Below are 27,834 nucleotides of genomic sequence, written 5' to 3' on the forward strand. Positions count from 1 at the left end.
CGAGCAGACTGCTGTTCAGGCCAGCAGAGGACAGGGCAGGTGATGATTCTGCTCATTGCTCAGATTCTGGATCCATCCTGTCACTCTAGATCCATGTCCAGGGAGGGTTTCTATTTATAAGTGAGTGAGGTCAGCTGTTCAAGGCGGGGGAAGCTGGGGGTGGAGTGGGGTGGGGCGTGGGGGAGAATCCAGATGTGGCAGGTCTTCCCTTTGAGAGCATTCACAGACTTCTTTGGGATCCTGCTGAAAACTGGGGACTCTGTCCCCAGAAAATACACACATGCATGGACATCCCAAATGTGGCCTTTGAGGCCTTTGTGGGTTTACGGACACCTCCCACCCCAAGCCTGTCCCTTGGGCCTTCCATGAATTCTTGGTCTCCAGACAGAGGAGCCTTGGCTCAAGAACTGACATGGTGGCCAAGCAGGATATTGGGGAATGATCCTTTTAGAGCTGCCCTGGCCCCAGATTTCTAAAGTCTCTCCAGATGTGGGGCGGGGGGCAATGGATGCCGTTTTGGAGATGGCTGGCTAACGGGGTGCTCACATTCCTTCAAGCATCCTGTGGCTCTAGGCTCCTCCAGTTCAGCAAACACCTCCTCCTGTGCACAGCACGCTGCTAGAATAGAAGAACAGAATGGCAGGGGGCGGGGGACGGAGCCAGAAGCACCGGAGAGATTTAGGTTCTAGCTGAAAAGTTCTGCTTCATGGACGATTATGCCAAATGTTGTAAAGGAGGCTTCTGGGGACAGAGGAGAGAGGCTCACACCCAGGTGGGGGCTTGAAAGAGCTTCACAAAGGAGGTGGCTTTCGAGAGCTGTCCTTGAAAGATAGGTGGGATTGGCAGCTGGGGCAAGGGGCAGCGAGGCCTCCGCGGGAGGATAAAGGGGAATTCTGACAGCCCAGCCTGGAAGTGCACAGGGTGGCACGGGACACTCTGAAGGACAGTCATTGCCTCCCTGCCCCCATCCCCACCCAAGGTGTCTGAGCAGGAGCCCCTGTGAGTCCAGCAGCATTGAAGGAAGCCTGAGAGTCCCGCGGGTATGGGCTGCGTTGAGGGAGGGGCCCAGAAGCTATTCCTGTCCCTCAGGTCAGAGGCAGAGGGTCCCCAGGATGGTGGGGCGAACTCGGGGGGAAGGGCCAGCACTGCCATTGGCAGGGTCTATAGGCCTGGCACCTGCTGCTGGAGGGATGAGGGCCCCTGTGAATCCTAGATAATTCCCAGTTTCTGAGACAGAATTCTGGAGGGTGATGTCCCGGAAGGGTCAGGTTTGGAAGAGGGGGTGAGCAGGTTTGTTTTGGATGTGCTGCATTTGAGCTGGACGCGGGCCATTCCGGGAATGCTATTGGGCAGGTTGGCTCTCTGGGTGAGGAGCCAAGGGTTTGCAGGGAGATTGTTCAGTATCATCCACACCCCAGTGACAGGTCGGAAGGGGGGTGGATTCTAGGAGCTGGGGGCAAGGGGAGGGAGAGGATTCTGACTGAACTCAGGGAGGAAAGGGGGCGGTGGGAGAGGAGCTCTTGGAGGGCAGGAGGTGGCACTGGTACCAGGTCAGGGAAGTCAGGGGCACTGGCAAGTGCAGCTGGCAGCAGACTCAGGTGCTGCCCTGGCATCCACTAAGGGGTGGTTGGAAGAGAGTCTGGAGAGAGCTGGGGTGCTGGGGCAGGGTTTGGGGGGACTGGGCCTGCACTCACAGAGTCCAGGAAAGGAGATTGGAGGAGGGAGGGAAATAGGAGTAAGTGATGGATGAGAATGGGTCCTGGGGGTCCCAGGGAGTGGGGTATGTGTGGAGGGGGATGGAGGTGCAGGGGGAGGAGGGGAGGAGGGAGGAGCAGAGGAGAAATAGCAGGTCACAGAGCTGTTTGTGGGGAGGGAAGTAGAGGCCCCCTTAAGCGGGATTGGTGGGGGTGGGGAGGGCAGGTTGGAGGTGGGGACAGAGGTGGGGTAAGGAGTGGGGAGGGTTTGGATTAGCCCCAGCAGAGGAGGGGGAGGTGGAGTCCCAGCAGCAGAGGATGGTGAGGGAAGGCAGAGAGCAGCCGTGAGGCCCCCAGCTGGCATTGCCCTGTCCAGTCAGCACAGTTTCGTGACAGAGCAGCGATTCCACGGCCCAGGCAGAGATGGAGGGGGTGGGGACTCACCTGGGCTGGGGCCAGCCCAGCAGGAGCCCTCTGAGGTCTGGGGCGGGAGGGCAGCCTTGAAATGGTCCACGCGGGCTCCAGACTGAGAGGTTGTTCTGGCAGGTGGGGGCTTTGGGTTGGCTGTCTCCGAGCTGAGTGCTGTGGGTGCCCTGGACCTACTTTGCTTGTGTGTTTCCTTGGGGCAGCTTTGAGGAGCTGGCAGGAGATTGTGGGGAGAGGCTAAGGCCACCCCTGGTTAGGGGGCACTGGGCCCAGTGGGCACGAGCGGCTGGAAGGAGATCTGCCCAGGGAGGCGAAGTTCCAAGTGGTAGAAATCCCAGGGGTCTCGGAAGGGCAAGGCCATGATCTATACGGTGAAGCCCGTGGGGTTTCCTGGAAACCAGCTGCCGCTCAGGTGTCTCCTGACTTCCCTTAGAGGAGGAGGAGGGAGGGGGTCCCAGTGACCCTTATCCCATCACCGTGGCCCACCTGGACTGCCCCCTCCTGGGTGTGGGGGTGCAGCAGACAGGGCTGCCAAAAGCAGAGGTGAAGTGAGCCAAGGAGTCAGAATCAGGGAGTAGAGATTTCCAGGTCAGTGGAGCTGTGGGAGCTGAGGAGAGTGGGGTGGAGGGGTGACCTGTGCAAGCCTCTGCTCAGTGGTCACCCCGCTCGGCTGTCCTTCTCGCCTTCCCCATGTGCCGGAGCCAGCTCCCAGGCCTCCCGCCTGGACCACTGCAGTATCCCCCTAATTGGTCTCCATCTCTCCGTCTCTCCAAGCCATCAGCATGCTGCCACTACTGCAGCCAGATTAATCTTCTTAATACACCGCTCTGCACATCTCTTCCCTCCCCCTAGAAGCCCCAGTGGCAGCGTCGTGGGCAGAGGCAAGTCCAGCCGGGTGGTGGAGCAGAGTCAAGGCCATCCTGCCCAGGCCCTGCCGACCTTGCAGCCACATCCGCCAAGGGCCCCTCCCACCCTCTGACCTGGGAGAACTGCTTGATTCTTGGTCCCCGTGCATTCCTTCCTCTGCACCTTTGCTCGTGCTGCCCTCAGCCGGGGATGCCCTCCACGGGGTTCTCCACCTGCCACCTCTGCCTCACTGACACTGGCCCCAGCTGGCTCTGAGCTCCTGGGGTGCTCCCACTGTTTGCCCCCAGCGTGGTGCCTAGTGCAGCCTTCCAGGCATTCTATCCTGCCACGTGTGAGGCCTGCTTCCACTGTCAGCGCCCACAGGGCTGCCTGAGCGTGGCTCTGGGCTGGGTGTCCGCACAGTCTTTAACTCCTGTGTTCTGCAGAGCAGCTGGTCATGAGGTGATGCTACCCTGTTTAACAGAAGAGGCCACTGGGGAACAGCAAGGTTAAGGGACCTGTCCAAGGTCGTACAGGTAGAGAGTCTCAGAGTTGACAGGCCTCCCACACTCTGGTTTCACCCCCACGCTTTGATCGCCAGTGTTCTGTGCACAGGGAACCCATTAGGAGTTGGTCAATAGAGGTGCTTTGGGTTTCAGGGGAGTCCTGGTGCTGAGAGGTCTGGAGCAGCTCATGGAAGGCTACAGTTGCTCCAGTGTGACAGGCTGAGGGGAGGTAAAGTGTTGGGAGATGGGGCATTTACAGTTAGCATTTTCCCAGAGAAGAGCCTGGGTCCCCCGGGTGGGAGAAGCTCAGGCTGCCTGGCCTCAACTTCCTGAAGACTCCAAGGGGCCTTGATGTCTGTGAACAGAAGGGAGGATAGGTCTAGACCTGAGAAGGGACTTGCTGGCAGCAGGAAAGAGTTGGGGAGCAGGCTGGTGCCCAGCTGACAGGCCTTTGTGCAGCTGCGTGGCTTCTCTCCCTGCAGGGGAGGGGTGTGCAGCTCGGAAGATGCAAGGGAAAGTGCAGGCAGCCCTTGCTCTGCACCTTCCTAAGCCAGCTTCGGGGCACCACACCTCTTGGAGCCTCAGTTTCCCTGGCTGCCTCGGAGGCCGGGAGGAAATGAAATCCTGGGAGGGAGGGATCAGCCAGTGCCATGCTGGGGAAGGCAGGAGCAGAAATTGGCTCCCTCCCCTCCGCTTTGCTGCTGCAGTGGCTGTGATCATGGCTCTAGTCCCTGGGGCAACCGTGTTGCTAAGATTGTGTCTCTGTGTCCTCGTCCTGCGTTTGCAGAACATTCCCAGCCTCCAATTTAGTAACTTGGGCAGACCCATCTTGGGGACGAGTGCCTTTTCCCATGGATCATGAAGGGATACTGGGGCCCCAGGAGGAAATAGGCATCGCCCTTAAGTGTGTGCAGCAAGAGGGTGCAAGAAATGGAGGACGGGCTGAGGGACAGTGCCCGGTTCTTTCGCCCTGCTGCTCCAGTCCCAAAGCTGCCTGGAGGGGTGAGGCAGGAGCTCCAGCCTTTGCTGCCATCCTCCTCAACCGCATGGACAATGTGGGCCGGTGTGCAGGCATCCAGGAGCCATGAGCCATCGGGCAGACTGTTGAGACCCCCATGGATGACATCTGGAACTGCTGAGAATCCCCTCTCGTGCCAAATGCTAGTTGTGCTTTTAAGTTTCACTGATGGAGTCAATACAAGATACCAAAAACTATTGTGCTTTCAGCTACTTTTTTATTAATTTTTTATGTTTGGCAGCTTCTTTTAAGGCATCGTTTATATGCCATAAAATTCACCCATTGTAAGGGCACCTCAGCTGTGTTTTCAGATCAACTTGTTTTTTATTCATACATCTAAGTTCATGTGAGATATAATTTTATATATTTTGGAAGGAAAATTATGAATTCAGTCCATCCGTGTGTATGGATGCACGGGCCCCTTGCTGGCACCTGGGGTGGGTTTGAAGCCTGACCACCTAGTGTTATCAGGGTCAGAACGAGATAGGATTGGGTCCCACTCTTGGGTTGTCCCTGCCCTGTGACTTTGAACCAGGTGCTCACCATCTCTTGACCTTTCTGCCCCTCTGTAAAACAAGGGTGCCAGGGCTATTCTATGGATGACATGAGGTAAGACCCAGGGAGAGCCTTGTAACTCACAAAGCATTGCACTTGTGTGGTCTGTGCTTTTCACCTTTATCCAATCCAAGGATGGACAGCTGGGCAGGTGGCAGAGCAACAGGGAGGCAGTCTTGCTGACCATGGCTCCCTGGCAGACTGGACTTGGGAGCACAGAGTTGGGGATCCACTTTGTTGCGAGGGCTCTGCGCCCTGAGATTTATCTGTCCTGACAGTGGCCTCTTCCCTACCACATTTACTGCACCAATCCTGGAGGGATCTAAGGTCCTGTCTCTCGGTGACCTCATTCACTAGGTCAGGTGGCAGGGCCCCCCTCTTGCCTCCACTTGTAGTCTTGTGAGCAAGGACTTGTTCGAGTTGTGCTGGACCCATGGGCTCCTTGCCACCCTGGCCCCCATAGCTGACTCTTGGCCATACTGGCTGAGCCTGGTTCTGCCCCCCAGGCCTGTCTTTGGAAAGAATGCATGTGTACAGGCTGAGCGCTTCTCACTTTCCGAGTAGCTGTTCACATCCAAACACTCCTCACCTGCCAGTCAGGAGGCCCTTCCTTCTAGGTCTCCCCACCTCCTACCTAGGCTGGCTATACAAAGTCAGGCCATTAGGACACATTTGGTGGTGCCCAGGCCCAGCTCCATGCTTGGGTGATCTCCCTGGGCAGCCAGCCAAATGAGGCAGCTGGATAAACAGGGGAGGGTGTCTGATGGACTTAGGGCTTCATCTGGCTGTATGTTTTCACTCAAACTTCTTGAACTGCTTTTGAAACTTGGGCTCTTGGGTGATCAGGACATCCCACTAGGTGGGGAGTGGGCTCCATTGAGCCAATCATGTCTCACCCTGCATCTCCAGCCCTCAGCCCAGCCCTGCCCCTCTCTTGGCCCCCAGACATGGCTCATTCCTGTGCTCCCCCCTGTGATGCCTTCTGTGCCCCTCTCCCTGGGGAGACTCCATTTATCCTTCAGAGTTTGTTTCAAGGGCTGCCTCCTAAGGCTTTCCCAGTGTGTTCCTCTCTCACCGATTCTTCCCTAGACTCTTGGATTTACCGTCCGGATAATTTATTTTGGCACCTAAGTATCTAAGGCCTCTTGTGGTTATTCAGCTATTTTGTGTACGACCTGTTTCCAGCGAGACTCTGGGCTCCCGGGAGGCAGGAAGCATGGTGGGCATGTTTTTGCAGCTCCTTTAATGTCTGATGCATTGCTAGGCATACAGTAGATGCTTAATCCTGACAGAAGGGAGGGAGAGAGGTGACGAGTGAGCTGGAACAGCAGAAGTTTGTCATTTCTGATGACCTCTCTAGGATGTGCCCCTGCTCCCAGTCCCAGACCCTGGGTAGAAGCATGGAAATAATTATCTCCAGTGTTTTATGTTTGGCCAGAGAGGTTGAGAATTTTGCTGAAGGCCACACAGTGAGTTGACAGGATAGGCTGGAAATTAACCCAGGCGTCCTAGTCTCAGGTAGCAGCTCCAGGTACCTCCTTGCCTATGACAACCCTTCTTGGAGTCTCCCTTCTGCCCATCGGCATGTGGGCATGCGCGTGCGTGCATGTATGTGCATGTGTCTGCGTGCACGTGTTTGTGTGTGCAGTGTGAGGGGGTGTGCAGTGTATGCATGTGTCTGGAAGGAAGCAGCATAGCCAACAGTTGTCCAGGAGAAGGCTGCCAAGTCCACAGAGTAATTGTAGAGCACGTGTGACTTTGCGTGTGGCTGGGTGTCTGGGTACGCATTGTGGGGCCTTAGCGATCACCCTCTGACATCAGCCAGCATCGTTGTGCTGCTGGCCATGGCCTGCCGAGCTGACATGGCAGCACAGGACAGGATGGGTCTCGGAGGTCCTAGCAGGAGGTGGGCAGGACCTACAGCACGGGCTTCCCACCAGCCTGTGGCCCTGGGATTTGAGACCCAGAGCTGGGATTTTGGGTGGTGGCTGCCCCTAAGTGCCTTACCTCATGGACTGTCTGGGGGAGGATCCTCCCCAGGAGCCTGAGCTTCCTGCACCACCGTGGGCCCCCACTGCCTGCCCAGCCCCAGCTTGCTACTCTTGCTGCTCCTTTCCCCGTGGCCCCCTGCTAGGGAGGACGGGCCGAGGGGCTCAGGGATGAGCCTTGGCTGCTTCTTACTCCATCCTGCCCTCCAGCCCGAGGAGCTGACCAACGCCCTAGAAATTAGCAACATCGTCTTCACCAGCCTCTTTGCCCTGGAGATGCTGCTGAAGCTGCTGGTGTACGGTCCCTTTGGCTACATCAAGAACCCCTACAATATCTTCGATGGCGTCATTGTTGTCATCAGGTATAGCTGCCCCTCCACCGCCTCTCATCTGAAGAACGCCCGTTGGTAGGGTGGAGGGGAGCTTGGGAGCAAAGCCACACAGCCTATTCCTCTGCAGTAGAGGGCCCCTTGACCCACAGGCCCTGCCACTCCCTCAGTGGAGGGTGATCCACTCCAGCCTCTCTCAGCTCTACCTCGCTCAGGCTGAACTTGGCCTTGCATCTCCATTGGCCGGACCCCTGTGCAGTGTCCTCTGTCCTCTCTTTACTTCTTGCCCTTGACCCCGTGCAGGCCTGGGGTGAGTGAGGATTGGGGATCAGACTTTGCAGAGGAGTTGCAGGAGGTGTGAGGCCTGGCAGCTGTCCCTGCTTGCAAAGTGCTTGGAAACCATCTCAGACACCCGCAACTTACTTTAGGGTTTCCAAGACCCTAGGAAAGTGCTCCGTGCCCCTAGGCCTGGGGCCAGGAGAGCTGCTTTATTGCTTTCTGGAATTGGCTTTAGATTTCATTAGAAGAGAACAAAGCAGATATTCCATAACTGGATGCCGTTGCACTGGCCAGGATTTGGGAGCGGGCTCTCCGCTGCCAGGATGTGATTTCAGACCTTGGAGGGTGGAGAGGGCTGGAGCTGTCACCTACATCCATCTCAGGGGCTCCTGTCTGGAGGCCCAGGGACCCACCTGTGCCCTACTTCCTCATGCTGTGCTGGCTCTTCCGGGCCCCCAGGGGCAGCCAGTCCCTCTCAAAGGCAGGGATGGGGGAGGGTGAGCACGCAGGGGCTCAGGCTCCCTGCCCTCCTTGCAGCGTGTGGGAGATCGTGGGCCAGCAGGGGGGTGGCCTGTCGGTGCTGCGGACCTTCCGCCTGATGCGGGTGCTGAAGCTGGTGCGCTTCCTGCCGGCACTGCAGCGGCAGCTCGTGGTGCTCATGAAGACCATGGACAACGTGGCCACCTTCTGCATGCTACTCATGCTCTTCATCTTCATCTTCAGGTGAGGGCAGGTGCGGCATCCGTGCCGGTTGGGAGGAGGGCCTGAGGGGCAAAGGGGTGCTGCTGCCCTGATCCCCATCTTGTGGTTCCTTGTGTCTTCAGCATCCTGGGCATGCATCTCTTTGGCTGCAAATTTGCATCTGAGCGGGACGGGGACACGCTGCCGGACCGGAAGAATTTTGACTCCTTGCTCTGGGCCATCGTCACCGTCTTTCAGGTGCCAGGGTAACCAGGCAGGGGTGTATGGGGGTGGGGGAGGTGCCCGGGTAAAAGCCCTGACTCCCGGCCTCTGCCCGCAGATCCTGACCCAGGAGGACTGGAACAAGGTGCTCTACAATGGAATGGCCTCCACGTCATCCTGGGCCGCTCTTTATTTCATTGCCCTCATGACCTTTGGCAACTACGTGCTCTTTAATCTGCTTGTCGCCATTCTGGTGGAGGGCTTCCAGGCGGAGGTAACCCCCTGCCCTCAGCATTCAGCTGTGGTGGGCTGGGAGGTCTTGAAAAAAATGCCTGTCAGGCTGGTGGTGGAGGTGGGGCCGTCTAGGGCAGAAGGCTCCAGGTCTCAGGCAGCCCCTCAGCACTGGGGAGACAGGGAGGTTGTGGGGGTTCCCTGGGGCCAAGATTAACTGCCGAGTGGGTTTCGGCATCAAAGTTGGCTAGACCCTTCCCCAGGGAGCTGGAGAGGTTGGTACAAGATGCAGCTGGATCCCGGACACAGGTGCTCTCGGGGACATCGGGAGGGGACCCATCTGAGCCGAGGGGTGGGGGAAGCATGTGTGCAAATCATCTGAGCTCCAGCTGAGCTGATGAGGATGCCACCAGGGCCTGGGCAGGGCTAAGCTGCCCAGGGTGAGAAATGAGCCCAATTAGCTGCAGGCATGGCAGAGATGAGCGTCCTATTTCCAGCCCAGGCTCCATCACCTTCGTCACAGGCAGCATCATCAATTAATATTGATTCGCATTGATCCTGCCCCTGCTGTGCCTGGGCTCAGCTTCTGCCTGATGAGTGGTGCCCCGTTCCTCTCTCTCGGCTCGGCCCCTCGCCCCGCCGAGCTCCAGACCGGCCCAGCCTCCAGGCATCTTTCACAGGCAGGTTGACCCAACCTAGAAATGCTCCAGGTTGGGCGTAGAGAAGCTCTTGGTCCAGTTCTCTCTGGGTGACCCGGATGGAAACTCCCGCTGCGGCCTGGTCTATAAATACTCAGCACACGGTGGAAAAACAAAAATCTATTTTCCAACTCTTTCCCAGCCTTGCGAGGGAGGGCTGTTCCCCGTAGGCCAGCTGGGCTGGTGGGGTGCGAGTGCATCTGTCCCATACCGGCCTTCCCCTGCTGTCAGCCGCGCAGTCTGTAGTGATCCGTGATGGGGTTTCCTCCCGCAGGGTGGCAGTGAAGGCAGCAATGGGGGAGGCGGGCCCTGCCTTTGGGGATGGCTGGCCCTCTGGTGCACAGGGGATGAGGCACTTATTTGGGGGTCCTCTGGGGCCTGAAAAGTTAAACGATACCATCATTCTTTCATAAGAGCCAGAGTCTCCGTGGATACCCACCACTCTCAGCTTGTGGGAAGAGGAGCTGAGTGGGGATGGGGTTCCTGCAGCCCCTTCCAAACCGTCGTCGTTCCTGACGGTTCAGATGTCCTCAAAGAAATTCCTTTGAAATTCCAAGGAAGGAAATGGAAGAGACCCCAGCCTATCCCTCTCCCCTTGGCTGGCCCTGGCTGGCCATTCGGGAACAGACAGCCCCCTTCCCGCCGCCGCCCCTTTCCACAAACACTTTGTTAAATCCAGTGCTGCCAGCCGGCCTGGTTGCTAGGCAGCAGTGAAGTCTGCTGCTGGGAAGGAAGGCAGGTCACTCTGGCCCTGCTGGGGGCCTGTGGCTGCCCCAGCCTGATGGGGGCAGTTAGGGCCCGGGGCCACAGCCTCCTCCACTGGCAGAACACAGGTGTCTGTAGAGGAGGGTCCCACTCAGCACTTGGTGCTTCAGGTCTGGGGTGGGATGGAGAACAGATTTCCAGATCAATCCTGGTCCAGGGCGGGGAGGCAGTGGCATGGCCCTGGAGTGCCCTCACCAGCTACCCTCTGTCCTACGTGTGAAAGCCAACACCTGGGTGGTGGGGGAGGGCCAGTCACTCAATGCCAGTGACCTGGACTCTTCCAGAAGCACCTGCCCTCTCTTGTACAAGTTTCAGGGGGTTGCACATGTAGCTTTGGGGGAGCTCCACAATCTGGCAGGAGAGGCTGCTTTTTAACTCTCGTGATGTCTGGCTTTTTTACCAACGAGGCAAGCCACCTCAGGAGAGGAAGTGGTGGCCCCCATTTTGTTGGGCATCACTAGCAGGAGGGCTCAAGGGTAGCCCCTGCCTGGCCTTGCCACCCTGCCAAGAGGTAAGAGGGAGGAGGCCCAGGGGACTGACTGGTTCAGCTATTGGTTTCCTGACTTGCGGGGAGCAGTGCCCTGAATCCCTGTATATTTATCATCCACACACTTAATTAAATGAACAGGCGGCAAGCCCTGTGTGAGGCCATTAATTGATATTAAACAACATCATAGCTGTCATCCCAGTGTTACTTGTCATATCCCATCCCAGTCGGAGCAGCTGGCCCTGGTCTGTTTTGGAGGGACCAGGCCGAGTGGGTGGGCCTGGGGAGGCCTGTTCCAGCTCCCGGCCTTCAGCCTCCTCCCAGCTTTTGGCTCCATCCTGTCCTCCTTCCCACCTTCCCTATCCACTCCCCTCAAGCCCCCTGCCAGTGCTGGAAGGTGAAAGGTGAGCTGAAGACTCAGGTGCAAGGCCCAGATGGACCCCTACTCTCTGCATGCCTTGGGGCAGTGCTCTTAGCTTCTCCAAACCTCAGGTACCTCTTCTCAGATGGCACCGGTGCTTCCTTCCCAGCTTGCGAGAGGCGAGCCGGTACTAATAAAGCAGTTTCAGGAGGGCTGGCACTCCTGCAGTGAATGGTAGCTGTGTTCTAGGATTATTGGGGGGTTCAGTCTCCTCCCCTGCCCTTTTGCCCATCTTCATGGCCTCTGCCCTCCACCCTTCAGATTCATTCTGGCCTGAGGGCCTGTGGTTGAATTCTGGAAGGCCGTTATGTTCCCTTTCTCCTGTGCCCCTCCCCCCAGTGTCTCGTCCCTCTCCCACCCCTGCCCGGTTTGCACTATCCTTTTCTTCATCCTCTTTCGACACTGCTGATGTCTGAAAGCCCGAGCGCCTGTGACCAGCGCCCGTCCCCTGCCTCCCCGTCTCCCTGTAGGAAATCAGCAAACGGGAAGATGCGAGTGGACAGTTAAGCTGTATTCAGCTGCCTGTCGACTCCCAGGGGGTAGGTACGCAATCATGAGTCGGCATGCCTCCCCTCTCCGTGCCCTGTGTCCCCTCCACCCTGCCTCTGCGTCTCTGTGCTCGTGTTCACGCTCAGCTGCTGTGCAACTGTGGTAGCTGTGGTGGTCATTGGTGTTGTGAGGTTTGCTTCGATTTTAAGTCCCTTCCCCACCCCCCACCCAGGACATTGAGAGGAAGAGCCTCCTCACCTCTGGGCCCATCAGCCTGCAAAGGGCACAGTTACTGTCCCCCGCTGGACCGGTGGAGGGGCGGGAGAAGGAAGGGACTTAGAATCCTCTGTGTGCACGTATGTGGGACACCGCGTGTGCGTGTCTACACTGAGGTCCCTGAGGAGTCCGAGTCATCAGGCTTCAGTGGACTCAGGTTCCGTGGCCGCAGACCGTGCTCCACCATCTCTCTCCCCTCCCCCTTGCCCTGAGCCCCTATTGGAGACCCCACAAGCTGCCTCAGCTCAGGACAAGTCTTTGGAGGATGTGAGGGTGGAGATGCCTCTTGCCAGAATGTACCAGATTTTTAGTCCACTTCCAAGTCTCTGGCCCCTTGACCACCTGGGAGGTCCAGCAGGTATCCGGGGCAGGGGGTAGGGGCACGTTCCTCCTCTGGCTCCCAAGCCAGAGCCTGTGCTCTGCCGTTCCCTACACTGGCACTGGAATTTCGGGCCGAAGCCAGGATTCCTGCGGGACCCCACGGTGCTGTGCATCCCGAGCAGCCCCCTGGAGATCCTGCGAGATAATTAAAGGCCTCGTTAGGGATGTAAACTGAGTTAATGAAAATGATCCCCTGAGATGCCAATTACGCAATATTTATGTCCTTATCAAAAGTAGCAATCAAGTATTTCTTAATAACTTCTTAAGGAGAAGTGTGTAATTACTGAGGAACCTACTGACCTGCTAAGAAGGAAAAAGTACCCCTGAGACAGGGACAGAGGTACAAATGGGGACAGGGGAAGGGGCGGGGTCTTGGGGAAGACGAGAGGAAGAAGCAAAGGGCCTGAAATGTCCTCCTTGGGCTGAGCTGCTCTGTCTGGGGTCTTTCAATCACCTTCTGGGGCCCTCAGGTCTGAGGCTCGGGGGAGGGCAGCCATGGAAGGAAAGCGGAGGGTACAAGTGGCCTTTGGGATTCAGGCTATAGTGACCATTTCACTTAGGTCCCCAGCTCCCTCTGACCTATGCCACCCACCTGCCCAGCTCACTCTCCCTTCTCCCCTCAGCCCTTCCTGGAGCCAGTCCCAGCCAGGCTGGTTGTGACGTGGGCTCTGGGGTTAGCTGTGGCCTTCTCTGAGGTGTGGCTGGTGGGAGTCAGAGGTGTTGGGGGCCCTGGGAGGGCTCTGGGCCCCACGCCTGGGTGGTCTGGCCTGCGCCAGTGCATGCCTCGTGCCGTAGTTGCTGGTTCCCATAGCCTCTATGTGGTGTGTGCGTGTGGAGACAGGGAAACCTCCATCCATCCCACTAACCCCTGTGCGGTGGGGTCCCTGATGGCCTTTGCTCCCCCACCCTAGGGAGATGCCACCAAGTCTGAATCGGAGCCAGATTTCTTCTCACCCAGCCTGGAGGGCAATGGGGACAGGAAGAAGCGCTTGGCCTGTGAGTATCTATCCTGGGGGTGCGGCTCCTGTCCCTGGCCCAGCCTCTAGTAGACTCGGGGTCTCTCCCTCTCTCCCCCCAGCAGTGGTGTCCCTGGGAGAGCACCCAGAGCTGCGGAGGAACCTGCTGCCACCTCTTATCATCCACACGGCGGCCACACCCATGTCGCTCCCCAAGAGTTCCAGCACTGGCCTGGCCGAGGTGCTGGGCCCCGCCTCCCGCCGCACCAGCAGCAGCGGGTCTGCTGAGCCAGGGGCGGCCCATGAGATGAAGTCACCGGTATGGGGTGCATGTGGGTGCCGGACAGTGGGAGATGTACAGATGTCAGGAGGGAAGAGAGGATGGAAGTGGACAAGCCCAAGGAGACAGCCGCTGAGCCATAGCCTGGACAAGCCCCTGGGCAGTCAGCAGGGCTAGTAGCACAGCCAGGTGGAGAGCCCTGGGCTTGGGGGCAGAAGCCGTGTTCTAATCCTACTCCAAGGTTTCTAAACTCAGTGGCCTTGTGTGAAACTCAGCCTCTGCGTTGCATATTGGAAGGGAGGGGGCCCTTATCTTCTTAATACTTCATCTTAATAATAGCAAACCCCATGCAGTTAGTGATACTGTACGAGGCACTATTCTAGAAACACTGCTCAGAAATGTTCTAATGCATTGAATCCTCATCACAGCCCTGTGATGGGGATAAGGTAGGCATCCCCTGTGATGGGCATAAGGTGGGTATCATCCTTATCCCCATTTTAGAGATGGGGTCCTGAGTCTTAGATTGCCAAACTGATTTGTGGGAGGCTCTTCAGTGAGCAGGTGACAGAGCCAGCAGTTTAATCCAGGAGCCAACATCAGGGCCCATGCTCCTGCCATCATCTTATACAGCTAGTCAACTAAATGAGGAATAGGTACTAGTGTCATGTCTCTTATACAGACAAGGAACTGAGGCACAGAGAGGTTTAGTAACTTGCCCAGGGTCATACAGCTGGTTGGAGTAAGTGATCTGAACCCAGGTGTCTGGTCCAGGGCTCCTGCTCACACTTTCATACCTGATGTGATGCTGGGGAGCCTCACAGGAGACAGGGTGCATGTGAGGGGGTGCAGGACTGTGCGGTCTCAGTTGCGACCACCCTCTTCTTGGCTTGCCCCCCAGCCGAGCGCCCGCAGCACTCCGCACAGCCCCTGGAGTGCAGCAAGCAGCTGGACCAGCAGGCGCTCCAGCCGGAACAGCCTGGGCCGAGCCCCCAGCCTGAAGCGGAGGAGCCCGAGTGGGGAGCGGCGGTCCCTGTTGTCTGGCGAGGGTCAGGAGAGCCAGGATGAGGAGGAGAGCTCTGAAGAGGAGCGAGCCAGCCCAGCGGGCAGCGACCGGCGCCGTGGAGGCTCCCTGGAGCGGGAGGCCAAGAGCTCCTTCGACCTGCCGGACACGCTGCAAGTGCCCGGACTGCACCGCACGGCCAGTGGCCGAAGCTCAGCCTCTGAGCACCAGGACTGCAACGGCAAGTCGGCCTCAGGGCGCCTGGCCCGGGCCCTGCGGCCCGACGACCCCCCACTGGATGGGGATGATGGCGATGACGAGGGCAACCTGGTGAGGCCCCTGCGGGCACAGTGACCTCTCACCCCTGACCCTGAGCGAGCCGAGCTGTGCCTGACCTGGCACCGGGCTGGACAACCCCTTCCCAGTTCTGTGGGGTTCAGGGAGTTGCCATCATGCCCCAGGGATCTCAAGGGGGTGCCAGCCCTGTAGCTGAGCTCCAAATGGCCTTTCCTCCTGATGCCCGTCCCCTGAGCCCCAGATCCTCGTCATCCGTGGGGCGGCAGGGCTGCGGTTCTGCGGTCCTTAGTGGATATGGATGGTTTCGGGCAGATGTGTATGAATCTTTCATGGGCCTCCCCCTATGACTCAGAAATACCCATCACTCATCTCTCCAAACTGATCCCCTCCCCTGTCCCCCTCTGTCATCTTGACCTCATTACAAGCCTTGATCACACCCGCCATTACCCAGTCACCCCTCCCCCGGGCTCCGCACACCACCCCCTTTAGCCCTGGCGGTTGGTCACAGGGACCTAGGTCCCTGGGGTTAGCATGTGAGGAGAAAGGGCCAGGGTCCCCCGGTTCTGGGTGTCTTGGAACTGTGATGGGGACAATGTTTGATAATTGATATGGTTTCCAAGCTCAGTCAGGAGGGTGGGAGGGACTGGGCAGGAGACAGAGAGGTAAGAGCAGAGAGCCTGGGGCGCCTGGGTGGCTCAGCCAGTTAAGCATCTTGCCTTTGGCTCAGGTCATGATCCTTGGGTTCTGGTATCAAGTCCCCACATCAGGCTCCCTGCCCAGCAGAGAGCTTGCTTCTCCCCCCTCTCTCTGCTCTCTCTTTCTCTCTCACTGTGCACTCTCTCTCAAATAAATAAAATCTAAAAAAAAACAAAAAAAAAGCTGAGAGCATGGAAGATGGGGTGCAGGGGAAGAGGGAGGAGATGAACAAAGTGAGGGATACTTGGGGCAGGAGGGAGGATAGGGGGAGATGAGGGTCTCAGGAATAAAGAGAAGCCTGGCAGAGGGCTGAGCCAAGTGGAAGGGGCTGGACAGGCTGTGAGGACCATGGAGCTGCTGACGAGGGGCAGGCAGGTTCAGGGAACTGAGGGACCTGGCCCTGCACACCAGTCCTGTGATGTTTCTACAGAGCAGAGGGGAGCGGATAAGAGTGTGGATCCGAGCCCGGCTGCCTGCCTGCTGCCGCGAGCGTGATTCCTGGTCCGCGTACATCTTCCCTCCTCAGTCCAGGTGAGAAGGGGTCCCTGACCTCGCCTCCATGACACCATCCCGGGGATGCTACAAGTGTCCCCTGGCGTAGGGGCATGTGAGAGAGGGGCCCCAGGCGGCAAGGGCCCAGGAGGGGTAGGGGCTACGGGGCCGGGACTCTCACTATGGCCCTGCTTGCCTCCTGCCCAGCCTTTGCTTGTCTTCGAGCAGGTTCCGCCTCTTATGTCACCGAATCATCACCCACAAGATGTTTGACCATGTGGTCCTTGTCATCATCTTCCTCAACTGCATCACCATCGCCATGGAGCGTCCCAAGATCGACCCCCACAGTGCTGTGAGTCACCAAAGACTAAACTCGGTGGCTGTTGAGTGCCTGCTCAGTGCCAGCCCCCTCCTGGGTTAGCACTCATAGGGCCAGCAAGCCAGGCGAGGAGGCCCAGAGAGACATGGAGGGAGGGAACCAGGAACTTCCTTTAGGCCTCCCTGGCACCTGGCACCCTGAGCTGCCTCCTGTGACCCTCCCCAGCCTCTGCCTCCATTTCCCTTCTGTGATATAGCAGCCCAGCAAAGCCCAGCTGGGGGAGTGGGCCCTGCTCCTTACCTGGGTAAAAAGTGAGCCCTGTTGCATCCCAGCTATTTGCAGACAGCACATTCTTAGGAGCCTAAGACCTGTGGGGCCCAGGTGTGTTTTCGTGAGTGTTGGGGTGATACGAATAGCAAGAGTGGCCCCAGCTGGGCTAAGTGGTATTGCTTCCCCTGCTCCCTGCAAAGGGTCTGGGTTTTGCCCATGACCTCTGCGCTGATGGAGGAGATGCCCTGCCCAGTCTACACCACGGACAATGTAGAGTGGGGGAGAGGGAGCTGCCCTTTGCTTCTCTTGGTTCTGCTGGGTCACAGACAAGTAGGTTTTTAGGGGCGTGAGTGGGGACATTGGTCTCTTCTGCTTGGTTGTGAACCTGTTAGTCTGTCTTAGAAGGAGAGGAAGAGCCAGAGGCCTGAGTATCTGGACATGCTCCCCAGGGTCCAACCTCTTTGAAATGGACCCAACTGGTTTTGGCAGCTGTCTCTCCCAAGCCGGGTACCATAGTTCCTACCCCAGGCAATGTTTGCCCCACATAGCATCTTGCCTCACTTGCCTGGAATGGCCCCCTACCCCTCCTTGCTGCCCCCACACTGCTGTTCAGGTTTCAGTGCTCCTAGATTTCTATTCTTCAGTAGAGTGGGCTCCAGCCAGGCCAGGGTGAGGGGATGGAGTGACTCTTTTGAATGGAAGGCCAGCCTGGGAATAGGTGGGTGAAGGGATCCCCACCTCCAGGGCTTGTGTGGGGTAGAGGAAGGGTGGCTGGTCACATTGCCTCCCCACCCTGTGTCTGCCATCTGCCTGAGGCCTTGCCTCAGGGCCCCACCACTGTCACCATATCTTTTCCCCAGTCTTTCCCTCAGTTCCTCACTTTTTTTAAAAAGATTTTTTAAAAATTTATTTATTCATGAGAGACACACACAGAGAGAGAGAGAGAGAGGCAGAGACACAGGCAGAGGGAGAAGCAGGCTCCATGCAGGGAGCCCGACATGGGACTCGATCCCGGGCCTCCCAGATCACACCCTGGGCCAAAGGCAGGCGCTAAACCACTGAGCCACCCATGTGCCTGCTTCTCTCTCTCCCTTCCTCTGTTTCTCTCTCTGACACACTCTGTCTGTTACCTCTCCAGACCTCTCCACCTGCTCTCTTGGCCACCGAGGGATGGGCCCAGTCTACAGACATCAGGGGACTGGGTCACCTCCTTTCCTGCCCCGCCCCAACCCATAACTATGGTGCCAGGGGATGCAGAGCCTGGACTCAGGCTCGTCGTGTGCCCTGTGGCTGCATTTCTGGGCCACACAGCAGGACAGCAAGTGTTGGCAGAAGGGCAGAGAGTAGGATGAGGGGGATCAGGGATCAAGGTAAACCCTGCTCCAGTTTCGAGAAGGGAATCAGGAGAGGGCCTGAGATATGGGACTCAGATGACAGCACTGTTGGGGGAACGTTTCTCCTTCCAGGCCATGCGGGGGGCGGGAGGCAGTGCTGTTCAGGAGCAAGGGTGAGACTGTCCACAGATCTGCAAGTGAGTCAGGGGGCCTGGGCACTGGCTGTGTGTTTGTGTGTGTGTGTGTGTGTGTGTGTGTGTGAGAGAGAGAGAGAGAGAGAGAGAGAGAAAGAGAGGAAGAAAGAGGTCTGAGGAGAGGAGATTGTCTGCCTTTTTGGGGAAGGTGGGGGTCATTTTGCTGAGTCAAATGTTGGAGGTGGTTTCTAGCTTCTGTGTGCAGAGCAGCCCTGGCCCATGAAAGGGGGTCCTAGTGGGTGATACCTGCCTGCCGTCTCTTGCAGGAGCGCATCTTCCTGACCCTCTCCAATTACATCTTTACCGCAGTCTTTCTGGCAGAGATGACCGTGAAGGTGATGGGGGGGTCGGTGTTGCTTTGGGGCTCTCTGGTTCCTGGAGGGTGGTGGCTGGAGAGATTGACCCCTGTTGGAAGACAGGGCTGGGTACCGCAGGGAGGCGGCGGTGACAGTGATGCAGCGGGCGTCCCCAGGTGGTAGCGCTGGGCTGGTGCTTCGGGGAGCAGGCGTACCTGCGTAGCAGCTGGAACGTTCTCGACGGGCTGCTGGTGCTCATCTCCATCATCGACATCCTGGTGTCCATGGTCTCCGACAGCGGCACCAAGATCCTGGGCATGTTGAGGGTGCTGCGGCTGCTACGGACCCTGCGCCCACTCAGGTGTGCCCCAGCTGAGTGTCATCCTCAGAGGCACCCCCAACAAGCCCACAGTGGAGTGCAAGCCCCACGAGCCCCTGTGTCCTGCCTGTGACCCCCACAGGGAACCCTGGCATCACTTGGCTTAAACCATGGCCCCAGAATTTCGCTCCTTGGGCACATCCCCTCCGCCACATGCCCCTGACCTTGGGCAGGCCACCACATAAGAGGGCACAGGCAGGGCCCCCATATTCTTCAGTGGGAGCTCTCCCTTGAGTGGTACTGTTCGGGGTGACAGTCCTCCCTGATGAGATAACAGACTCCTTTCCCCATCTTTGCACACCTCTTAGGGACCACCCACCGGGTAACATTCCTAGCAGGGAATCTACTCTCTCAGGGGACCCTCCCTCAATCACCCCTCGCCCCTCCCTACTCATGTCACAGATGACAATACTGACTAGTGACACCTCCCTGGCTGGGGGGCCTGGTGTCACCTCCTGCCTCCTTCCTCTCCTTGCCTGCACCCTATATGTCCCCTCCAAGTTGACCTCCCTGTCCCCACAACACATTGCATCCCAGGGTTCTACTTCCCTTGAGTGGAGTCCTCACCCTAGCTCTATCAGGTCATAGTTTGACATCTGGGAGGGGAGGGGAAGGTGGGGGAGGTGGGAGTGTCTGCATCCTGTTTTGAAAGATTAGGGGTCACAATCCCCATGTCAGTCAGTGATCCCGTGTAAGAAGTGCTCTGCACGTGGAGCCCAGAAAGCCAGAGTCCAGGGTGGGGACCAGAGAGCCAGATGGGGGGCCAGGGCCAGCAGGGCAAGGAACAAGGGAGCTTCTGAGCTGAGGTGCCCCCTCTTGTTCTGCTCCCTCCCTCCCTAGGGTCATTAGCCGAGCCCAGGGGCTGAAGCTGGTAGTGGAAACGCTGATGTCCTCACTGAAGCCCATCGGCAACATCGTGGTCATCTGTTGTGCCTTCTTCATCATATTTGGCATCCTGGGGGTGCAGGTTTGTGGGGATCTGGGGGCCCCGTGTTGGTGGAAACCCGGGGAGTGGCCTCCCTCTTGGCCCTTAGCTACTGAGGCTTGAGCTGCTGCGGCTGTAGTTTTTATTCCAGAAAGGAATAAACAGGGACACCTCCCTCGAGGCCCTAGGCCTCAGGCCCTTTTGCCTCTTGGGCGTTTTGCAGAAAGCTAGGAGCCTAGAAGAGGTCCCCAAAGGGGCCGAGGGCCTCTGAGAGGCTGCTGGCCTGCGGCAGCTGCAGACTGCTGTTCCCGCCTGCTCACACCCTGCACTCTGGAGTGCAGACGCTGCCCTGGCCCAGGCTGCCCCGGAATCCCCTCCCCTCCTTCCCTGCCTGAGCTGAGTGGGCCCCAGGCCAGGCCGGGGGATCCAAGGCCCAGACAGCTGGGCCAGGTTAGCGGCGGCGAGCTGGCAGGCAGGAGGGTGCAGACCCCAGACGAGGCAGGAAGTGGGGGCTGCTCAGGAAACTGGGCCTCTGGCCCAGGGAAGAAAAAAGATCAGGAGCTGCCTGCAGGATTTAGCAGGCGCCCCCAGGAGCCGGGGAGCCCCTTCAGCCCAGCCTTCCAGAACCCTCTGGCTCCAGCTGTTTCAGCTTCAGAGTAGACAGCCGGCTGTCTGGGCAGCGGCAACAGGGGAACTCCTGGGTGGCTACTGCCCCTCCCGCGTCCCTTGGCTTCCTGGAGTGTCCTCTTTGCCCTGGGGAGAGGGCTGTTCCCAGTTTCCTAGAATTCTCTAGCCCCAGGGACCAGGCTGGGGTACTTTTGCCAAAGCTGTGTGGTGCCTCTTGGCATGCCCAGGGCCCCTTCCCCTTCTCTCACGTCTAGCCAGCTTGGATGAACAGAGGGAACCATTGGGAGCCCAGTCCTGGGCTTTTCCATGGACTTAGGTCCATCCTCAGAGGTTTACCCAGGGCTCCTGGTACTCCTGATCCTCCCACACCTTCCCCATCTATGGTCATAGCCCGGTCTGTTCTGGAATGAGGGTGAGCTTTCTAGTCAGAAATACCTGAGTTCAAGCCCCCTTTCTGCCACCTACTGGTTATTCAACCTTAGTGAGTGAATTTACTCCTGTAAAGTGGAGTTGATAATACCTAGCCTGCCCCCACCATTAAACCAGGACACCTGGCCTCTTCCCCAGAGCGTCTAATACAGTGGGTCTAGCGTGGGCCCGAGAATTTGTATTTCTAGCATGTTCCCAGATGATGCCAATGCTCCTGGTCTAGGGACCACACTTGGAGAACCAGTAGCCTTACCCTTGGTTGAAAATCAATGGCCATTCCCCTCCCTCTGTCCTTCCCCAGCACCTGCCCTGCTGACCTTTCCTCCTTCCCTAGGGTCCCTGCTCCCGGGAGCCCAGAGGAAGGAGTATTTGCAGGGGTGGTACCTGTTAGCGTTCCCCTGACTGGACGGCGCACCCTGTTCTCACCCAGAGGTGTGCCTGGAGATCTTAGGCCCCAGGGCTTGTGTGGGAGTGGTGGGGCTGACGAGTTCAGGGCTCCCTGCGGCCGCAGCTCACTTGCTCCATCTCTGCACACGTGTGTGTCTAGCTCTTCAAAGGGAAGTTCTTCGTGTGCCAGGGCGAGGACACCAGGAACATCACCAACAAGTCTGACTGCGCCGAGGCCAGTTACCGGTGGGTCCGGCACAAGTACAATTTTGACAACCTCGGCCAGGTGAGCTCCATGCTCCCAGGTGGGGGTGGGGCTGGCGGCAGCAAGAGTCTGGAGAGGACACGAGTCCCTGCATGATGATGCATGCAGGGCAGCTCACTTGCCAGGGCCTCAGCTTCGTCAACAGTGAATGGGCCATCCTGGCATTTCTGTGGAGGGTCGTGTCAGGGCACAATGAGATGATGTATGTGTCTGCTTAGTGAGGGACGGGGCACATGTATCTTGTCGAGGCAGCACCTTCTCTTCCTCCATATCTGCCAACGCAGAGCAATGTAGAACATGACATCGTTCACTTGCTTTTGCTAGTTTGTTTCCCAGACCCAGAGTGGTTTTGCTCTCTGGATTTCCAGGGCTCGAGTGTTCCTTGCTCCGCTTGGCCAGGGTCAGAGGGCTTGATCGTCTTCTATGGCTCCTCTGGCTTCACACCAGCCACAGAGCCCTGGGGCAGAGAGCTCTTGTAAGGGCCTGGAGTGTGACTCAGCCCTGAGCTCTGAAAGGCTAGGGTCCCCTGAGCTGCTGTCAGGAGGTGCTTTGGGGACAGGTGGTGGGTGCTTTGGCCACACATCCTAGGTTTCAGATGGTTTCTCCTCCTCCCCTCTCCCAAGGCCTTGATGTCCCTGTTCGTACTGGCCTCCAAGGACGGCTGGGTAGACATCATGTACGACGGGCTGGACGCCGTGGGTGTGGACCAACAGGTAGGGCCGGGGTGGGCACGATCCACCTTTGGACTTAGGTCTCTCTAGGCATAACAGGGTACAGGCACTGGACAGGGAGAGGGTGGGGCTAGCTGCAAAATGCCATCAAAGAGGCATCACCCCGTATAGCAGAGGCTTTGACTTGTAGCCTGAGAGCCAAATCCCGGTGTGTTTTATTGGATTGCCACATGTTTACACTTTTTTGAGTAGTGGCAAACATTTAAAAAAATTGGTGGATTGCATGTGATAATCCAGAACTGGGCCTGCTCAGGATTAGTCAAAGGATCTGGGAACATAGGGCTTGCATTCCTTCAGGGCAGGGGTTACTGGAACAAGGAAGCAGCTGCCCCTTTGGGAGACAATACCTACTCTCCATTTTGCCACAGTTGCTACCCCTCCCTACTGCCTAACACCAAACCCACATTCCTCATTTATATCACCCGCTGGGGCCCTGTAGCTGACTAAGTCTACAGACCATGTCGGAGGGAACCAGGCTGTGGGGCAGCACCTGAGACAGTTGGGTCTTCTGCCTCTTCGGGCTGATGCCTCCTCCCCTTGTCCTTCCTGGTCCCCACCAGCCCATCATGAACCACAACCCCTGGATGCTGCTGTACTTCATCTCGTTCCTGCTCATTGTGGCCTTCTTTGTCCTGAACATGTTTGTGGGTGTGGTGGTGGAGAACTTTCACAAGTGTCGGCAGCACCAGGAGGAGGAGGAAGCCCGGCGGCGAGAGGAGAAACGTCTGCGGAGACTGGAAAAAAAGAGAAGGAGTAAGGAGAAGCAGATGGCTGGTCGGTAGTCTTTCCACATCTCTCTGAGTCGTGCTTGACCTTGGCCTTGTGACTGCAGGGGACCAGGGGCTGGGGCTGGGGGCAGGGAGAAGATGCTCCCACCCCCCTCCCCACCTCCTTCCCCTAAAAGCATGTCAGCCTTTAGAGCACGCATGAAGCAGACCAGTTCAGCTCCGTGGGCGAGGGGGGCGACCCCACCCCACGGGGCTCCCCAGGTCTCAGCATCATACTCCTCGGATGATGCCAGGTGGAAGTTGATGCATGACCTCTCCCAGCTGGCCTCTCAGAGGAGCTCATGGGATGAGAATCATGCTACTTTGCCACTTGGCGGTGTCCAGAGACCCAGGAACTGGCCCAGGTGCCAGACTCACCTGCCCCCCCAGGATTGGGGAGCAAGGATCTTGAACCTGTGCCTGCCTAGTGTCCGTAGCTGCTGAGCAAGGGCCTCAGCAGAGTCTACAAATCAACAAGTGGCATGAGAGAACCCCAGACCCAGTCTCTCTCCCTATCTCCAGCAAAAGTCCCTAGCTTCCTGGCTATCTTTTTTTTTTTTTTTTTTGCCAAGCCGGTGGGGTGTGGGGGGGAAGATCTCTCAGGGAAGGTATGAAGTTATAGGAACTCTAAGCTCAGGACTCTCTGGCCTTAGCCCCCTCACCTGGGATCTCCAACATCTCATGGCCTTGGTTGGGGGAGGCCGCCCCATCCTAACTTCCTCATGCTCATATGCCAGGGGTGGGCCAAGACTAAGGGAAAAGACACAGATTCCAGGAAGGATGCAAGAGGAGGAACAGGTTTTGTATCTCCAGGTGTGTCTGCACCTGTCTCCCTGTCTTCAGGATCCCTGTCTGTCTGTCTGGTACTCAGTACTCTCTGAGACTCTCAATTACTGCCCACGTCTTGCTGAGTACTTCCTGTGTGGGTTTCTCTGAGCCTTTGTGTGTCTGTCTCTGTTTGGTCTACGGGGTTCCCTTCTCTCTACCCTTTCACAAACCGTCTTCTTCACGCCAATAAGATGTGTGCAGTGCTCTGAGTTTTCCCTTTGGTTTGTTGAAATGTGAGTACCAACAAATGGGTTAGGGGCCGCGGTGCCCTTCTTTCCGCTCTGCCCCTGCTCCATCTCCTGCTACCTGTGGGGGGCACCTGGAGCGAGGGGGGGATGGCCGGAGAGGGGTTGGGGTGGACAGAGCCTGTGCTCCCTGTGCCAGGGGATGTGGGGTAGGACCTCAGGACGGATGGCAAGGAGATACTGGCCTCTGGGTAACGGTGGGTGCTGTTCTCCATATCCCACATCCTCAACGCCTGCACCCCAGGCCCTCTGCTCAACTCTGGGGTAGGGGCCCCATCTGGGCTCTCCCTGTGGATGTCTGAAGCTAAGCAGGCGCACTACCCCCAGCAGCCACGCTCCCACCCCTGCTCCATCCGCCCCACCCCTTCTTACAGTCTGCCTTCTCGGCCGGGGCCTCTCCAGATGGAATTCTTTTGGCAGGAGGCACTTGTGGCCCTGCCTGACCAGCTGGCTCCCCTTCTGGGGTCTGGAGCTATCTCAGGTGCTGCCCAGGCCCAGGCGCGGGTAGGAGTGGACATCTGTTCTGATGACAGGCTGCCTGCCCCTCCCCAAGCCTCCATCTCCCTGTCCCTGTGACCCTGATGAGCTGGCCCAATTACTCATCTTCCTCAAGTGCCCTGGGCCCTGAGTTTGGGGCTGGACACTCAGGACTAGCCACCCATGCTCAGGGCACCCCACTCAAAGGCGGAGTGAGGGTTGGAGCCGAGGGGGAGCGAGCTGCTTAGAGGGGGGCCCTGCCCAGCCCACCTGGTCCGGCCAGTGACCAATGTCGTGTTTCGTTCTTTTAGATCTAATGCTGGACGATGTAATTGCTTCCGGCAGCTCATCCAGCGCGGCGCCAGGTACTGCGTCTGGGGTTATGGGTTCCAGGGCGAGGCCCGGGGGCAGTCACGCCCTACCTGCCCCCAGGCCCGCCTCATGCGTGCTGGGATGTCCTCTTTGCTCTCCCCTCCTTGGCTCATTGATTCCATCCTCTTGGGGTGAGGGAGTGAGGGTCCCTGGGGCGCCAGGCTCTGTGTCACCCTCTAGGCCTATGCTACGCCAGACGGGAGGTGAGGGCCTTGCAAACCCCTTCCTCCCGCACCTCATGGAGGACCTTCCTTCTCGCACAGGGCTTCCAAGGGCCAAGCTGCCCATCCCCCTGCTGCCTGTTCCCACTCCTCCGTGTCACACCGTTCAATTATTAGAGCTGCAAATCTCTCCCGTCTCCTTTTGTCTGAAGGGGAGACTTTGATCCAAGCAAGTGGGATGAGAGGAGCAGAGAGGAAAAGGATTTGTTTTAAAAATGTAACAATGAATAATTGAACAGGTTCATTAATAGTCAAGTAATCGCGGTGGCCACGTCATCGCTACAAACAGCAGGGCTGGGGATCGAAGGCCTGAGTTAGCCACAAGCTTCTCCCCACAAAAAGCCAAAGATTTGGGGGTGAGTTGGGTCCTTGTCTTTGAGAGCCGTGTCCCTGCAAAGGCTCTGGTCCTGCTCGTCCTCCCCTGGTCCTCTGGCCGCTGCTCCCCCAACACGGCCCCCAGGCAGAGGGTCCGAGGCTCAGGGAGCCTGTGACAGGGCTGTGGGGCCTCATTCCACCCTCCGATGGCTTGGCCAGGTAGTTTCCAATCTGTTCGTCCCCAAGGGCACCCCTTATCGTTTCCTCCAGCAGACCCCACATTCTAAGAGCCGGCCTTTGAAGTAATGACTTTGTTTCACTGCTTTTGCTAATCAAAGGCACATCTAATTGCTAACCAGAGCTTCTGAGCTGCAGAAGGTTTCACACAGAATGGTAGCAAAGAAAGACCATTTTGCCATTAAATTAGTCTGTGGGGTCTTAATGTAGGCATGGGTATGATTTCTTTACACTTTTAGAAATATTGAAAAGAACCTCAGGACCCCCACATGGCTGCCTTCTTAGGCTGCAGAGGACTTGGGACTTGAGGCTGGGAACCACTGGGCTGTACCTTTCCCCGCTAATCTGGGCTCCCCCAGAAGCCAGACTCCTTCAGACACTGCCTTCTAGGGGTTGGGCTGTCTGACCCGTGGGGGCTCAGGGAACCCCTGAGCCTCAGTATGGGGGGCCATCCCTGAGGATCGATGTCTCTTGTCCCCATGGTGCTGAGCTATGGTGTTTGGAGAGACCATCTGTCTGGGGGCTCAGGAAGCTCCAGCTGGTTCATGTCTGGATTGCCTGGGTCCCATGTCTCTGTGTCAGGCTGTACTGTAAATTCCTGATGTGTTAGGGATGAGGCGAGGGTAGGAGGAAGTAGCTTCAGCTTTTCCCTTATGGGGTCACCTGGTCTGTTGACTGAAGTGTCCTCACATACACATTTACCCCAATATCACCCTAGCATAGGGATGGCCCATAGAGGCTTCTCCACACCAGGAATTAACACACTAAGACTCTCTTGGCCACAAGATCTCCTCCCAATACACCCACTCAATGCCCAACATCTTTATTACCTTCACACCGCATCCCCATTCTGGGCACATTCCACCATGCTCCCATTGGCACAAACGGACATGTACCCTGATGACAATTTTGGGTCTTACCTTTTCAGCAGGTAATAAAGACTCAGAGACCCCTAACAGGAGCTTATACCATTCCATATCTCTCTTTCCCAAACCTGGTGTTCTGTGTGGTCTGTAGTAGAGCTTTTCAAACTTCTGTGTGCATAATAATCACCTGAAAAACAGTAAAACACAGATTCCTGAGCACTGCCCTAGAAATTCTCATGGAATGGTCTGTGGTAGGACCTAAAAGGTAGGACCTGAACATCTGCATTTCCAATTAGTTGCCAGGGGATGGCGATGATGATGCATGGTCTACCCAACCGTTTGATGGGTATGAAGTCACACCCCCTAGTCTGGGGCAGCTAGAATCAACTCCCCCCACCCCTGCCCCTGCATCACACCTCCACGCCAGCACCACTCCCACTCTGTGCTACTCCCAGAGGAGGGGGCCAGCCAGACCCCAGGGAAAGGCAGAAGGGAAGAGTCAGTGGATATCGGGAATGGCCTGACCGGACACCTGGGTCCAGCCCAGCTTCCAGGTAAAGAGAGGGATGGGGTCACTGGCAGATCAGGTCAGCACCAAGGGACTGCTCAGCCTCCCGTACCCCCTGTGCTCCTGTCGACCACCTGTGGAGCCTATGTCCACTAACCCTCTCTAGTTCCACCGGGACCCAGTGATCAGCCTGGCCACAGCAGCTGAAGGTGTGGCCTCTGCCATGGGGGCCAGTAGTCCCAGGGGAGTGACCCCTGCCTTCCGCTTACTCCCTGTCACTCTTCTTTGCAAACCCTCTGCCCTGGCTGTGCCTTGGGCTCTACTAACTTCCCAAACCTGCTGGCTAACTCACTCACAGCTGTGCTGCCCCCTGTTCCTCTCCTGGATCTTACCCCTGATAAGGAGCTGGGCAGTCCTGGGGGTGCCCTTCCCCCTACTGTCCAGCTCTGCCATTTTTTTCCTCCTAAGGCATCTCATACTGGTGGGGGCAGGGAGATGGGCTATGGCCGGAGCTCTCAGAGCAGCAGACTTGTCCAACAGTACCCCAGGAGGTCTCAACTTCTTCGAGCACAGGTGCTTGCCTATGGAACCCAAGCCTGGGGAGCAACAGGGGGTGGCATCATCCAAAGCAAGAGACTTTGGGCAAAATCTCTGAGGGACCCTGTGGGGCAAGGCCCCAAGGCCTTGTGCTTAAAACTACCAGGCAGCTGGCGAGATATCTGAGCTGGGAGTTCAGGTCCTGGCTCCATCATGGCCTCACAATGTGTGGAAGCTCACTTGCGCTGGGCCTCGTTCTCATCCTCTGTAAAACAAAAGGATTGGCTAGGAC

General features: G+C 57.5%; 1 protein-coding gene across 19 annotated transcripts in view; it reads left to right on the plus strand.

The window, feature by feature from the left end:
* CACNA1G (calcium voltage-gated channel subunit alpha1 G) overlaps positions 1-27,834 on the plus strand; it is a 63,106-nt gene that overhangs the window by 22,416 nt on the left and 12,856 nt on the right. For 3 of the 19 annotated variants that reach the window (XM_025995886.2, XM_025995899.2, XM_025995908.2), the window contains exons 10-26: positions 7,244-7,395; positions 8,179-8,364; positions 8,466-8,580; positions 8,663-8,818; positions 11,617-11,685; positions 13,204-13,288; positions 13,374-13,567; positions 14,427-14,858; positions 15,952-16,052; positions 16,242-16,365; positions 18,397-18,465; positions 18,603-18,787; positions 19,646-19,772; positions 21,334-21,459; positions 22,062-22,151; positions 22,730-22,922; positions 24,798-24,851. In XM_025995886.2, the coding sequence (XP_025851671.2) occupies positions 7,244-7,395; positions 8,179-8,364; positions 8,466-8,580; positions 8,663-8,818; positions 11,617-11,685; positions 13,204-13,288; positions 13,374-13,567; positions 14,427-14,858; positions 15,952-16,052; positions 16,242-16,365; positions 18,397-18,465; positions 18,603-18,787; positions 19,646-19,772; positions 21,334-21,459; positions 22,062-22,151; positions 22,730-22,922; positions 24,798-24,851 (2,458 nt within the window). Of the gene's footprint in view, positions 1-7,243; positions 7,396-8,178; positions 8,365-8,465; positions 8,581-8,662; positions 8,819-11,616; positions 11,686-13,203; positions 13,289-13,370; positions 13,568-14,426; positions 14,859-15,951; positions 16,053-16,241; positions 16,366-18,396; positions 18,466-18,602; positions 18,788-19,645; positions 19,773-21,333; positions 21,460-22,061; positions 22,152-22,729; positions 22,944-24,797; positions 24,852-27,834 lie in introns of all 19 variants that reach the window. The other 16 variants (XM_025995889.2, XM_025995901.2, XM_025995910.2 and 13 more) reach the window with 9 other exon arrangements.

This window comes from Vulpes vulpes, chromosome 2, assembly GCF_048418805.1.
Source record: "Vulpes vulpes isolate BD-2025 chromosome 2, VulVul3, whole genome shotgun sequence".
In the NCBI taxonomy this organism is placed as follows: domain Eukaryota; kingdom Metazoa; phylum Chordata; class Mammalia; order Carnivora; family Canidae; genus Vulpes; species Vulpes vulpes.